The 15,671-nt window shown below is 40.5% G+C and overlaps 1 protein-coding gene across 2 annotated transcripts in view; it reads left to right on the top strand.

The window, feature by feature from the left end:
• smox (spermine oxidase) overlaps positions 1–7,764 on the top strand; it is a 30,944-nt gene extending 23,180 nt beyond the window's left edge. For both annotated transcript variants that reach the window (XM_088637692.1, XM_088637682.1), the window contains exons 6-7: positions 5,514–5,674; positions 7,292–7,764. In XM_088637692.1, the coding sequence (XP_088493818.1) occupies positions 5,514–5,674; positions 7,292–7,444 (314 nt within the window). In that variant the 3' untranslated portion in view covers positions 7,445–7,764. The remainder of the gene's footprint in view (positions 1–5,513; positions 5,675–7,291) is intronic.
• The last annotated feature ends 7,907 nt before the right edge of the window (positions 7,765–15,671 follow it).

Genomic DNA, 15,671 nt, shown 5'->3' with positions numbered 1-15,671 from the left:
TGCCATGCAAGGGCTCCACTGGTTTTTGTTTTAAACTAAAGCTTAATTAGTGCTGTCTTCATTTCCATGTTCACTGCTGTTACGGACACTCAAAAGGATTCCTCATCTCATTTTTGAAATGTTCGTTGTTTTGTTATGGAGGGAGTGAGATGTAGATGATATTATATGTTATTATATTATCATATAGATGTGATCTATATAATAATCTTTTTAGATGGTCAGTAGTTTGATTAGTTTCTTAAAACAAGTCTTTCACACTAGCTGCTGAACACAAAACTGCCACTTTGATTTTGACATTGCTATCATATAAATAAATACACTTAGATACTCCACTCAAAGCACTTTACAGGTAATGGTGTCTCCCCTTCACCTCCACTAATGTGAAGCCCCACCTGGAAGCCAGTTCATAGTTCGGGGGTTATTAGGAGGCCATGACTGGTAAAGGCCAACTGGAAATTTGTCCAGGACACTGGTGTAACACTCCTAACCTTTCCGAGAAATGCCCTGGGATTTTTAATGACCATGGAGAGTCAGGACCTCGGTTTTACATCGCACCTGAAGGAAGGTGCCTTTTTTACAGCATAGTAGCCCCGTCACTACATTGGGGCATTAGGACCTACACAAACCACAGGGTGAGATCCCCCACTGGTCCCACTAACACCTCCTCCAGCAGCAACCTTGGCTTTCTCAGGAGGTCTCCATCCAGGTACTGGCCAGCCTCACACCTGGAGAGTGTCAATTGGTTGCCAGTTGTGATTTGCAGGGTGATATAGCTACTGGATTACTTTAGTATCGATTCTATGAGATTGTCCTGAAGCAAAGTGCCTTTTTTAACTGTTCTGGAATACTGTGTGCCTGTTTCTCATTGCTTCTTCTTTATTATATGAGGGTAGGCCCAAGGGTCTGCTTGTACAAAACCTCACGATACCCAATATAGTGAAGTTCGAGGCTTAATTGCGTATGTGTTGTATTCCAGGATACAACAAATGAAAAATAATAACAAAAGTCCTTACTGCCCCATGTACTCCCTGTTTTAACAAACACAAGCGTAATTACACCCATATGACAATGTGCTGGAACACCCTTCACCACTAATCTACTAATTAATTAACACCTGCTGTTTGGCTGTTCAGAACAATGAGAGTCTCTAGCGGCCTCTAGTGGCAGATTAGTGTCAACGCAGCCCTTTTTAATACGGCGTGCCACAGCGTCCTTGAGTATTGTTAATAATAATAATAATAATAATTGCTTACACTTATATAGCGCTTTTCTGGACACTCCACTCAAAGCGCTTTACAGGTAATGGGGACTCCCCTCCACCACCACCAATGTGCAGCATCCACCTGGATGATGCGACGGCAGCCATAGTGCGCCAGAACGCTCACCACACATCAGCTATCAGTGGGGGAGGAGAGCAGAGTAATGTAGCCAATTCATAGAAGGGGATTATTAGGAGGCCATGATTGGTAAGGGCCAATTGGAAATTTGGCCAGGACACCGGGGTTACACCCCTACTCTTTTCGAGAAGCGCCCTGGGATTTTTAATGACCACAGAGAGTCAGGACCTCGGTTTTACGTCTCATCCGAAGGACGGCGCCTGTTTACAGTATAGTGTCCCCATCACTATACTGGGGCATTAGGACCCACATGGACCACAGGGTGAGCGCCCCCTGCTGGCCCCACTAACACCTCTTCCAGCAGCAACCTTAGTTTTTTCCCCAGGAGGTCTCCCATCCAGGTACTGACCAGGCTCACACCTGCTTAGCTTCAGTGGGTTGCCAGTTGTGAGTTGCAGGGTGATATGGCTGCTGTTATAGTTACTTTTTTTATATTCATATAGTATATTTAAATACCATACTATTATATATATATATCTTTATATTTTATATAGTGATAGGGTTTGGAAAGAATATGTAAGGACAGGGTTGACTGAAAAAAAAAAAACTATTCTATCACTATCACCAACAATTCTGCTCAGGAAACAGCTGATAGAGCACTGAAGACTTTTGAGTCTTCTTATTGAAGACTTTTAGATTATGCATCTGTAAATCCAAGTACTACTAAGTAGTGCTCCATGCCCAAGCTTATTTAAAAACAATTGACAAAACGAATCAAACAAGCAATGTTTAAAATTGTTATTAGTGTGCAAATTCTGGGATGACCAATGCATTGGCATCCAGCTTCTGAGTTTGCTGTGTAAACGTTTTAAAGCTGTAATATGCAAAATATGTTTATGTTCCCTTTTAGTTTTTATGTACTATAAATGCATTAATTGTATTGCCATTAAACAGGTCTTCAGACATTTTGAAATATTAAACTTGTGTATTTTGTGATGTAAAAATTAAAAGTTTTCTGCAGACACAGTAAAGGTAAAATTACTGTAAGGTAAAATTAAAAAATTACTGCAAAGCAAAAAAAGGTCACCTCATTACTTCTCTCTAATTATCAAAATAACGGTGTAGAATTGTAAAAGCTGTAAAATACAACTTTTACTTTAGATTAAACCACAATTTTTGTTCAGCCTGTGTACTTTTCACACACTAATATATATATTAGTTTTTCACAACACAATAAATAAGAGATAAGTGGGATAGTTTGCACAAATAAACTTCTATTGAAAACGTTGTTGATTTTCCCCCAAAACATCCAAGCTTAAACTATATCTGCAACATCCCTGTATATGATTTTAAAAACTGGAGAACAATAAGGTTCTCAGCACTGACAGAGATTTTTCCATTCGGAAACTAATAAAAAAATTTGTAATTTGGCAGGGAAGCATTCCAATTCGGCATTTGAGGTCAGTGCTTATTTTTACAGTAACCTTATGTGAGTTAAGAGATTTACTTTCCACTGGGTGGAGATTCCATCCAGAAGTAAGTTTTAAGGGCTCTTTACCGTTCACAAGCCTTTCATTTCGCCTCAAGCTCTATCTTAAAGCACAGTGCGTTTTCTTTTACAGATACGATAATGTAATTGAGCAGGTCAATTCAGGCTTATTTTTCAAATAACTTTTTCTGTTTAGGATCTTCTCTAGGTATTATAATTAACATTTATAGTTCGAAAGCCTCAGTGTAAAGTTAGACATTTCCTTAATTGATATAATTAATCTTAAAGTTATAAAATAGTCATGTATTTCTGTGTTGAGCAGATATGGTAGAATGTACGATTTCTGCTGGTGCCTTTTTGGAGAATATTAAAGAGTTCATTTGAGATGGACTGGTGCCCTCTCCAGGCTGTATCCTGCCTTGCGCCCATTGCTTGCCAGGTTGAGCTCTTCCCCAGGACCCTGAAGTGGATAAAGAGATTTGAAAATGGGTGAAAGGAAGAGTTCATTAGCATACTAGAGGTAGATATTTTCTGAGTCGCTGAATTTGGTTATTTCCAGTTTCAGAGAGGCAAGACTATGTCTTCTTGCCAGAAAACATCTCAATAATGACAAATGACCCTGCCAATCCATTGCATTCTGCAATTTCCCTCACAGGATCAATAAAGTATCTATCTATCTATTCTTCAGGCTACTGTCAATAATCCTGGAAGAAAGAAAAGGAAATAAGGAGAAAAAGGTTTTAACGGTCACAAGTATCTGAGGTTATCAGGGTAATGGTTTATTCCACTTCTTTTTAGATGGATCTGTGGGTCCAGGAGTTTTGTGCTCCTTTCTTCAATGTCATAAATTGTAGATAAAGCAAGCAGAAATGGTATTTCTGAACCGATTCAAGGTAGATGTCTTTAGATGCTGTTTGTGTGGTTTAGTATTGACAATAGTATAGTGGATAGTGAAGGGTGTCTCTCTGGAAATCACCTTGTAAGAACATCGGAGGGGTTACAGATGAGAAGAGGCCAATCGCCCCATCTAACCATTCTGATAGTAGTTACTGTAACTAACTACTAACTAATTAACCAAAGAATCTCGTCCAACCATGTCTTGAAAGGTGCCAGGGTAACGGCTTATACAACATGGCTGTGTATCTTTGTTCCTGCGCCCACAACCCTTTGTGTAAAGTGCCTCCTTTTCTGGTTTTTAGGTCCGCTGTGTTGACCTTGTCAGTGCCTTTGAGGATTTTGAATGCTTGTGTCAGGTCACTCGTAAACCTTCCTGTCCGGGGCTAAAAATGTTCTCTTCCTCCAGCCTGTTAAGAAAGGACATTTCCTTAAGCCTTATGGTACCTTTCCAGTTGTACTCAAGGAAATGAGAGCTGTTATTCAGAAGCCATTGAACCAACTCTTAAAGCAGTCCCTCAAGACAGCTTTAGCACCCAGGACATGGAGATGAGCCAATGCAATACCCAGCCTTAAAAAGGGAAAGATACTAAACCAAGTCATTATAGACCAATATGTTTTACATCTGTTATGTGTGAGGTTATAGGAATGATTTTTGATAAGTAAATGAGAGGATCACCAATATGGAAACAATATACTAGGAAGTAAACAACATGATAAAAGGTAGGTCCTGCCTAACTTGTTACAGTTATTTGAAGAAGCAACAAAATAATGGGTATGCATATAATTTCGTACAGTATTGCATTTTAAGAAGGTTTTTGGTGACTCAGAGAAATGTGAGTTTGTGGATTCAGAATTGGTAATTAAATAAATATCAGGATTTTATTTCTCTTATACTATTTCTCTTAAATTGTGTCTCATACCTTCAAATTCTGATTTCTGCAGTTCTCCTTTCAATGATTGTAATTCAGTACAGGAAAATGAAATGAGATAGAAAATTAGGTAAACTGTAATGCAGATGTCAGGGTAAGCTGAGACAGCCGCAAGAAACGGAGCAGACTGTTCTGATTAAATGCTTTTAATGGTTTAACTGTGGTCTGCACGCATGTTCTCATCTGTGTCCAAGTGACCATGTTTTGTAATCCCTCTTCCCCATTGCAGACCGAGTGACCTGAAAGAAGAGGTCTGTAGAGGCTGAAACAGTTCTCTGTTACAGTTATGACTCTATGAGATATTACCTGATGAACTGTTTTTAAAACACATTAATACTCACTAAATGTCACAATCTATGAAACAGAACTTTTCTGGCTGCTCCCAGAAAATGTTTTGGTTGAGGATGATCACCTTTACTTTTGTTTTAAATGAGAGAGCCATGTGTAAAACCTGATTTGTTACAGATTATCATCACTACACAGTAGAAATACCTTTCTCCACTTGAATTACACAGTCTGAAGTTCTGAACAGTAGAATTAACTTTCTCCACTTGAATTACACAGTCTGAAGTACTGAAATGTCTGTAACACAGGCTCCCAGAAAACCTTGAAGCTTGAGAAGCTTTGTGGATCAGTATTACCCCAGAAAGTCAGATGCTGTATTCTTCCAGCTTTTTGCATCCTTAATAGCAACATGCAGTAGCAGCTGTGTAACTGTCAATTCCGCATCAAAAGTTCAGTGAACCAGCATTTTTGGTTGTTAGCACTGGAAGATGTACAGTAACGTAAATATACAAAGTGGATATGGAGAGGTATTCCATTATACTGTATGTACTTTCTTTCTTTTTCCCCTAACCTTAGGAAACCAAAACATTCCAAAACCTCGGAGAATTCTGCGCTCCTCTTGGGGAAGTAACCCCTACATCTATGGGTCCTACTCCTTCACTCGTGTGGGGTCCAGTGGAGTTGATGTGGAGAAACTAGCCATGCCACTGCCTTACAATGAAAGCACAAAAACACCAGTAAGTGACACTCAGCCCTCTCTCTCGCTCTGTTCCCAGCGGACCAGTTCAGCTTATTACTTCTTACAAAGCCTTTATTTTTTGAGTCCCCAGAACTTAGTTGCTCAAGATGAAAGTTATAATAATAACAATAATGATAATAATAATTCCTTACACTTATATAGGGCTTTACTGGACACTCCTCTCAAAATGCTTCACAAGTAATGGGGACTCTCCTCCACCACCACCTACTGTATGTGCACATCAGCTCTCAGTGGGGAGGAGAGCAGAGTAATGAAGCCAATTCATAGATGGGGATTATTAGGAGGCCATGATTGGTAAGGGCCAATGGGAAATTCAGCCAGGACGTCAGGGTTACACCCCTACTCTTTTCAAGAAACGCCCTGGGATTTTTAATGACCACAGAGAGTCAGGACCTCAGTTTTACGTCTCATCCAAAGGACGGCGCCTGTTTACAGTATAGTGTCCCTGTCCCTATACTGGGCCATTAGGACCCAAACAGTCCGCAGGGTGAGCACCCCCTGCTGGCCCCACTTACACATTTTTCCAGCAGCAGCCTTAGTTTTTCCCAGGAGGTCTCCCATCCAGGTACTGACCAGGCTCACACTGCTGGTCTTCAGTGGGCTGCCAGTTGTGAGTTGCAGGGTGATATGGCTGCTGGAAAAAGTTGGATAAACTGATGTATGTAACCATCCAAGATCTCAGAATGCAAAAAGTGCTGAGAGAGGTTTATTCATCAGCAGACACTTTTAGTGATGTTAAGTGATTGGTAATTAATGTAGCATATTAAAAAAAATAGAGGCAAGTCCCTCCCTCCACATTTAATAGGTTTTTAACAGATACTTCTTGATATCTGAATGCCTGATCCATTTTAAAAATTCCTTCTGCTGGTGCCTTTCTCCACCAGGTGCCACTGGTTTTCTTAAAAGCTTCGGTGTGGCTTATTCTGTCTTATTCTAGTGAGGGTACTTTCCAGTACACTGAAGTGTTTCTTTTGAGCATTCTAGTATTCTGTTTTTAAAGTGAAAGGAGCTGCCAAATACGTTTTTAGCTGGCTTTTACAGTAGAGGTTAAAGAACAAGAGATAAGGATGATGAGAAAACAACGAGGCTTGAAAGAATGGATACAGTTTTTGAATGGATAAAGCAGGAATCCTCCATAGAATCCAAGAATCCTCCATACTTTCTAAACCGCATTTATTTCTTTCTTTTTCAAAAAATGCCCAAGATGACTCTTAAAAATCCATATTTACTCATTAAATCAGAGGACTGTGAGGAGACCTGCTTAAAGTATTCTGAATCTTCGATGGCACTGACGAAGTCCCTGCTGCAAACGTCTTTAGCATAAACCCTGAAACAAATTAGAGGACACAAGTAAAACCGAGAACAAGAGGCACCTCTTCTCAAAGCACTCTGGGAGTATGGAACAAGCTACCCAGTCATGTTGCTGAAGCCAACACTCTGGATTTGTTCCAGAAACAGGCTTTACACGAATGGCAGTCTTCATGTGTCTTCATCCATTATTTTCAGTATAGGGGTGAAATACAATAACATCATGCCTATGATCTAATTGCTATTTTTTAATCTTGCATTTTGTTTCTTTTTCTTTCTTTCCTAGCCAGCGCAGGTGTTGTTTGCGGGAGAGGCCACACACAGGAAGTATTATTCCACTACCCATGGGGCCTTGCTGTCCGGTCAGAGGGAGGCCAACCGCCTTATTGAGATGTACCAGGATTTGTACCATGCAGAAAAAGCAAAGCCCAGCATTTAAAAAGAACCACTAACTAGTGATACAATTATATGTTTCATGCATTTTTATATTTAGTAGGGCATTTAAAACTAAAAAAAAAAAGAAATATTGTTATGGATGTTTGAATATAGAGGCTCCTTAGGAATTATTTTGAGTTGTACTGTAACGCAGAAAAAGGGTGCTCTTATCTCTCTGTTCTTAATTTTTCTGAGACTTTTTTTAAATTTAAAGTAATTCTTTTAACACTTCTTTTCTTTTTTGTAAGTGCCTTCTATATCTAAATTTATGTTATATAATGAACAATGAAAACTAATAAACCATATCATATTAATGATGCAAAACAGTGCTCAAGCTTTTTTTTTTAAATAATCTTGAGATTTTCCTTAAAATACCTGAATTCTGGAATTTAGGAAAGGTTTGATATCTTTTTTTAGGTATATTATTTTTTTTAAACATAGCAAATTATATATACTGTAGCACAGAAATACCTAAAGTTTGACAAATTCAGACCTGGAATCTTTCAGATTCGCTATTTTCAGTCTTTTAATACAGGTACTCAAATTATTACAGTATATCTTTTTTCTGCAGTTTATGAAGTACACAAAACAACACTGTGAAATTATGTGTTCTGTTGAGAAAGTACAATAGCTCCACCTGTTGGTAAAATTAACACAAAATCAAACTTCAAAAAAACAAAATTTCAAGTTCAAGTTTATTGTCATTATACTCATATACAGGTATATGGTATAACGAAATGCTATTTAGCTAACTCTCAGATGATACGTAGTACAAAAAACAACAACAATACAATTGTATAATAAAAGAAAGACAGAGACAACAGGCAGTGTGCAAAAACAACAACAGGTAATGTGCAAAAACAACAAAAAGGTAACAGGTAATTTGCAAAAACAACATCAGATGTGCAAAAACATGCACCAACAGAATGAAATAAAGGGATAGAAATTATGGGGAGTGAGCTTTTTGACATGTAAGGTAGAGGTAGATTTCAATGTGTGAGTTTTTGGTAAGAAAGAAGGCACTGTGAGGTTCAGATCATAGGTATATATATTCGTATGAGCTTAACATGCAGAGGTTACATAGTTATATTGTCACAGTCAGGTGCCTCAGCCAGTCGCGGCTGGCATCATCCAAATCGATAAAGTTGCCAGGGCACCTGAAGCGAGGGCAGGAGTATAGGATGTGGTCAGCTGTCTGCTCCTTGCCTTCGCCGCATTCGCAAATTGGGTCATCAGTGAGACCCCACTTGTGTAGGGTGGCCCGGAAACGGCCATGTCCGGTTCTTAGTCGGTTCAGCTTGACCCAGATCATAGGTGAGAGGTGAGGTGAGACTGAGAGAGGCTGGGAGTTTAATAGTTTGATGGTGCGGGTTTAAAAACTGTCTCTGAGTCTGGTAGTCCGGGCCCGAATGCTCCGGTACCGTTTTCCAGATGGTAGCAGATCATTAAGTCTGTAGCTGGGGTGTGTGGGGTCTTTTATCATGCTTAGAGCTTTCCTCAAGTACCGTCTGTCATAAATGTCCTGTATAGATGGGAGGGCAACCCCAGTGATGGACTGGGCAGTTTTCACCACCCGCTGTTGCCATACCGCACTGTGATGCAACCTGTCAGTGTGGTTTCTGTAGTGCATCTGTAAAAGTTAGTGAGGATCTGGGAACATATCTTAGCCTTCTTCAACCATCGTATAAAGTTGTGCAAGTACTGTTACAGTTAATTAAGAGGCTCACGTAAAACATTTAAACATTCATTTTCAGCATTTGGAGAAACATACTATAATGTAATATCATCTGTGAATGTTTGAATTGATAAAATTGTAATTGTAAATTTGTCACTTTCTAAGCAATTTGAGACTCCTAGGAAAATGTTGATACTGTTGTTATTTTTGAGAAAGGTAAATGAATTTGTGTTGACTAAAATATCAAGGAAGTTATATAATCAACATTATCAACATTTGTACAGTTCAAGAAAAAAAGGTCAAATTTGAGAGTAACACGAGATAACCAAGGGATACTGTACCTGCATTCCCCACGCCTTTAGCTGTGCATTTAGTGGTGTGGGTCATTTTAAATGGTAATAAACATAAGAAACATGTAGACACTTTGAACATCAATTAAAATACAATTACATTGTGGTTCACAGAAATTAGTTTTTTGTGTGAATTTCCTGAAAAGCGAACATAGAGGATAGAAAGTTTTCACAAAAAGATACATGGAACACTTGATTCATTATTGTCAAATATGTGAAATTACTTCCGGCTGAATCCCAGGATTTTTTCTGTTCTATTTTAGACCCATCCAGTCTGGAATTGTCAATTGTTGAGACTAATGACTTGTCTCTTTGACACTTGTACCATGTACTCAAGACAATTGAGCATTTGTCTACTCGCTCTTCCAACCCACCCATCTGTAGAAGCCATTTGTTCTCTGGCATGTACAAACTCCACAGTGCTTTACAGGATGTGCAGTCAGACCCTGGGTTTGAAGTAAAAGCACAGATATACCTGCAAGTGTTGAATCTAGTGCAGCCTACACAAACACAAAACCCACGGTGCCCAAAGACTAGTCTGTTCCTGTGGGATGATTGACCGTCATTGGTGGTCATACAGTATGTCATAATAGTCATATGGGAATGTCATTGTCATAATAGTCTTGGTTTTGCACACTGCATGGCCTGACATGCACACTGATAAGAGAAGTTGCACATGTCATGCTGATGTCACTGAAAGCCCACATGTGCTAGGCAAGTTTTTGGCAAATCGATACTAGGGCCATTTTTGAAACTTTTTTTATACATCTGGTGCTGCAATGATGAAGTCTACACTGGTGGTGTGACTATCACATCAGCAAAGTGAGAATCTCCATTGTGTTCCATTTTATTATACTTAATTATTAATTATAATATAATTATTACACGTTATCCAAATAATAAGCACGGATTAGTAAGGTATTCATGAAGGTACAGTAATGCCCAATAAAAAGAAAAATGCTTTCTGTCTGGGAACAGTGAAGGGGGCAGGCTCTCTTCCTACCTGGACAGTAACATTGAGCAGGCGAATGAACTAAATACCGCTGAGAATGCTGACCCCCGAGCCACAGACTGTAACCCCGAGCCATCATGTCACCCACTTCAGGAGTGTGAGTTTCTGTGATCTCTCACTGCTGGCTTGCAGAACCCCTCCAGGCTCCTAAGATGTACCGGTGGTCCCTTTCAGAGAAGCCTGCTCAGCCCCAAATTCCTGTCCATCACAGAGGTGAAAGATCTTCAGGTCCCCTTCTCCCACGGAACCGCTCGTCAGTTCTCTATTCCACTTGAAGAGCCAGAAAAAAACAAAATCCCGCCAAACTCCTCTCCGTCTATCTTCCTAGCAGAATAGAAACTCTTCACGTTCATTCTCTGAAGCCCAGGGGACCCTCAACTCTTTCAGCCATGGTCAGTCTTCCCTTTACCTGAAGACACATGTTCCCTGGTCTCATCAGAGATCTACTGGTGTGCAGTTTCCAACTTCAGCCTGCGCTCTTCTGAAACTCTACAGAGAATTCAAATTAAATACAGGAATACACATATACTAAATACCACATTTATTCTGGTTGTATCAATCACTTGTTAAATTCACTCCAGAAAGAACACATAATGTACTTGCAAGTCTCTTCTACACCACTCTTAAATCCACCTATATTTGGTGACTGGGATTAGGCGTATGGGCTAGCTGCTGATGTTAAAGCACAGTAGTTGGTCATCAACTCCTGTGCTGTCTGTGTTGGAGTGGTGGCACTGGGGCTAAGGATCTGCGTCTGTGGCTGGAAGGTTGCTGGTTTGTAGAGACACAATGGCTCATCATACCGGAGCTCATCCTGATGTCAAGTGTTTGTTTGCATTTTTAATTGCCTGCCCAACATGGACAAGCCCAAACACATTTTCCTGGAGACAAGGCCATCCTTAGAAAAGGTGGCTCAGTGGATCTGAAAACATAAAAACTCACTAGGACTTGTACTTTAAGTGCAGGAGGTTATAGCTCAAACATTTAGCAGGTCTAGTATTATCACTCTCCAGGTGAACCCTCCAACACTAACAGACTACTTTCTAACTTCCAACTCCCCATTATCACCATGAATCTTCCTTTTATACATAAAACACCACTAACTAATCCCACATAGAAAACAGTGCATTGAAGTATTGCTTCTAGGCACCTCCCATGAACTTTGTAAAGCCAATGCAGTAGCCATGACTGTGATCTGATCATAGTGCCAGTGATCATATTACTCCTAAACTTGCACTGGGTTCCTATCAGGCTTCATGTCAACTCTCAAGGCACCTATAAGGCTCTCCATGGCTTGGCACCTCAGTACCTGTCTGAGTCACTATCTTCCTACTCGTCATCTTGCACCTTTGCTCTTCTAATTCCGGTCTCCGGTCTGTCCCCCAAGCCTATCTACATACTCTAGATGACAGGGCCTTCTCCTGCTGGGCCTAAAGCTCTGGAATTCTGTCCCTAAGGATATCAAAGAGTCACTTTCTCTGAGTACTTCAAAACAAGACTTTCCTATATTCCAAACCCTTTTTGTAATTGTGTAATTCTTCTGTCTCCTCTCATTCTGTCCTTTTTTTCCTTACTGTAAAGTGCTTTGAGAAACCTTGATTAAATGCACTATAATAAAATAATTAATGAGTTCCTTACTGACTAATAATCCAAGAATTAACTAACTGGTGAGTCTATTTATGTGAGAGAGAGGGGGAACTGTGGTGACCTCTAGTGGCACATTCTTGGTCATTACAGTCTCTTGTGCCACATCACAGTCTCTGCAGTGACCTGCTACAGATACACAATGAAGCATATTAGATTACTGGTACACAGCTCAGCTCTATCCTTCAAAGTTGTGGGTTGTGTGTGAATCAGGAATTTCATCAGTGAACTTGTCAGGAGTTAGTGATGTCAAACTGGGCATCATGATCCTACATTTAGCACTAGAGGATGGTAATGGGCATTCTGTTCCACATAAAACATCCATCTGATCTAAATTGCCTAGTCTAAGAACATCAATATTGAGAACTGACAGGCCACCAGTAATGAGGAGATCTAATATGTGACCCTGACCATGAACTTAATGAAAGGCTACAAAAATCCAGTAAATTGAGAAATCTAGCTAGTGGGAAATAAAACCTTAAGTTATACTGTGATCCCAACAGTGTTCATAAATCTTAAAAGTTAAAGGTTGATTTAGGAGACTGATAAAAAAAAACTTCCCTGCAGCGTGGTGGCTCTGTGGCTAAGGATCTGTGCCTGTGGCTGGAAAGTTGCTGGTTCAACTCCCATGCCTAGCAGAGGAATCCTACTCCGTTGGGCCCTTGAGCAAGGCCCTTAACCCCAACTGCTCCAGTGGTGCTGTATAAATGGCTGACCCTGTGCTCTGACCCCAAGCTTCTCTCCCTGTCTGTGTGTCTCATGGAGAGCAAGCTGGGGTATGTGAAAAGACAAATTCCTAACGCAAGAATTTGTATAAAGTGATCTTAGCTTATAAACTAAAATCAGAGTACCAAAATGGGTCAGAAGTCATGATTTTAGACGCCACTCAAATTTATGAAAAGCAGGAATGCACAGGTGTTTCATATTAAAACTGAAATGATGAAGAATGGCAATATTCTTAAGTCCCCTGAATAATCACATCTCACATGTTAATGACTGAATGTTCACTGATGTGAAGTACTGTACATCCTGATTTTTTGGTCGATTATAATTTCAAAAGTTCCTTTTACAGATGAACATACTAGTGCCAGTTAGGATTATCCTCTTAATTGCAAAGTAAAATGGTAAATAAAAACCACTCCAGATTCTAATTTTTAGATTCTTAGATTACGATTGCATTGGCAGCTTAGACCACACAGAAATTAAGAAGTAATTTTTAGCAATAGGGTTTACACATTCAGTTTCAGTTTCTGGGCAATTTGAAAACCTTGTTATGTCTCAATGTGTCCTGGGATTATTAGACCTAAGCAGTATTGATCTGACAATTTGCAGGGCATGACGAGACCATAAGAAAGGTTACAAACCACAGGAAGCCCCTATAGCTTGTTTGGTAGTTAATAACTAATTGATTCAAGGATCTGATCCAGCTGTTTCTTGAAACAAAATCTTCAGAAATCATGCTTTAAAATCAAAGGTTAGCTTGTTCCTTATACCCACAACCCTTTGGGTAGAGGCATGCCTTCCTTGTGTGCTTGATCTTAAATGTAACAGAAACAACACTGAGTCTGACTCAGTGTATCTGAAACAGCTTTACATTTGTAACTCAGACAAATCATCTTCTCGTCTCTCAAGAATGTCAGTGTTATATGAGTAGCATAAGGATGTGCGCTGTCCTGCCTGAATATTGTCATGCTAGGATGAGTCTCCTAGCAGTACAGTTGTTAAAGGCAATGTTTTAGAGCTGAAAACAGTCAGTTGTGTAACTGAGAGCTGGAACAAAGTCCGCAGGGGTGTGGCCCCCTGAACCAGGTCCTGCTCTGGGTGTGAAAGGTGTCACATTGAAAGGATTCCTCTACCCCGCTTTCAAAATTAAAACTCATCCTTTTCCATAGATTAAAGGTGGAAGCTGCAGGAGCATGCAAGCTTTCAGAAGAACAATTAGAGTTAATTCTGTGCTGAAAAGTAAAATGAAAGAAGATATATTTGTTTTACTTTTCAGTGTGGAATCAACCACTGCTTATTCGTTTTCTGTAGATCCCCATTGTCCATTGTTCATTCAGAATTATATAAGTCACGGTGCGGTGGTTCTGTGGCTAAGGATCCGCACCTGTGGCTGGAAGGTTGCTGGGTTGTATCCCGCGGCCGTCAGAGGAATCCTACTCCGCCGGTCCCCTGAGCAAGGCCCTTAACCCCAACTGCTCCAGGGGTGCCATATAAAAGGCTGACCCTGCGCTCTGACCCCAAGCTTCTCTCCCTGTCTGTGTGTCTCATGGAGAGGAAGTTGGGGTACGGTATGTGCAAAAAGACAACTTCCTAATACAAGAAATCTCTTAAGAGTGCTCTATTTAAGATCTGCATAGCCAGCAGCCATATCACCCTGCAACTCACAACTGGCAACCCACTGAAGCTAAGCAGGTGTGAGCCTGGTCAGTACCTGGATGGGAGACCTCCTGGGAAAAACTAAGGTTGCTGCTGGAAGAGGTGTTAGTGGGGCCAGAAGGGAGTGCTCACCCTGTGGTCCATGTGGGTCCTAATGCCCCAGTATAGTGACGGGGACACTATACTGTAAACAGGCGCCGTCCTTCGGATGAGACGTAAAACCGAGGTCCTGACTCTCTGTGGTCATTAAAAATCCCAGGGCGCTTCTCGAAAAAGAGTAGGGGTGTAACCCCGGTGTCCTGGCCAAATTTCCAATTGGCCCTTACTAATCATGGCCTCCTAATAATCCCCCTCTATGAATTGGCTTCATTACTCTGCTCTCCTCCCCACTGATAGCTGATGTGTGGTGAGCGTTCTGGCGCACTATGGCTGCCGTCGCATCATCCAGGTGGGGCTGCACACTGGTGGTGGTGGAGGGGAGTCCCATTACCTGTAAAGAGCTTTGAGTGGAGTGTCCAGAAAAGTGCTATATAAGTGTAAGCAATTATTATTATTATTATTATTATTTATATGTGTACAACAAGGTTTTGTGTGTGTGTGTCGGCGGGGGGGGGGGGGGGGGGATAAGGAGAAAAAAATTGCTGATTTAAATTTGAAGCAGCCGAGGGCTGAGAGGGGTCATAGAGACCTCATTAACTGTGGAAGTCCACTAATCTGCTGTGCTGGTGAGCACAACCTCTTAGAATTGCCTACAGTATGTACTGTATACGTGAGGATCCCTACTATGACAACACTCAACCTCCCACCTTTCCAATTCTTACATTTTCTAGTTGCAAAATCAAATGTAATGTAGTGTGACCTTTACTTGATTGGCTCCCTGAAGTCTTCAGGCACGTAACATCAGAAATTAGTTTTAATGAGTTGCAGGAATTCAAATGAAGCGTCATTAACATAAACTACTGTTAGTTTCTGCTGAAAGAATCTGGTTTGCACTGCTGTCCACAATCTCAGCTAATGGGCCAAGAACCGTGAAGTGTTACTTCTTGCTGTCCGTAATTGGTTAAGCTTTAAGTCTTAATGTCAATAATTTAAAAAGATCTCTCTGTGCATTCGCTTCATTATTTTTCTAACAAGACCCCAGTTACCAAGGAAGCTGGAGAAGATAACACCA

Source organism: Lepisosteus platostomus, chromosome 1 (genome assembly GCF_059453375.1).
Source record: "Lepisosteus platostomus isolate fLepPlt1 chromosome 1, fLepPlt1.hap1, whole genome shotgun sequence".
Classification (NCBI taxonomy): domain Eukaryota; kingdom Metazoa; phylum Chordata; class Actinopteri; order Semionotiformes; family Lepisosteidae; genus Lepisosteus; species Lepisosteus platostomus.
Note: the sequence above shows the minus strand (reverse complement) of the source record. Positions and strands in the feature narration are given on the sequence as shown.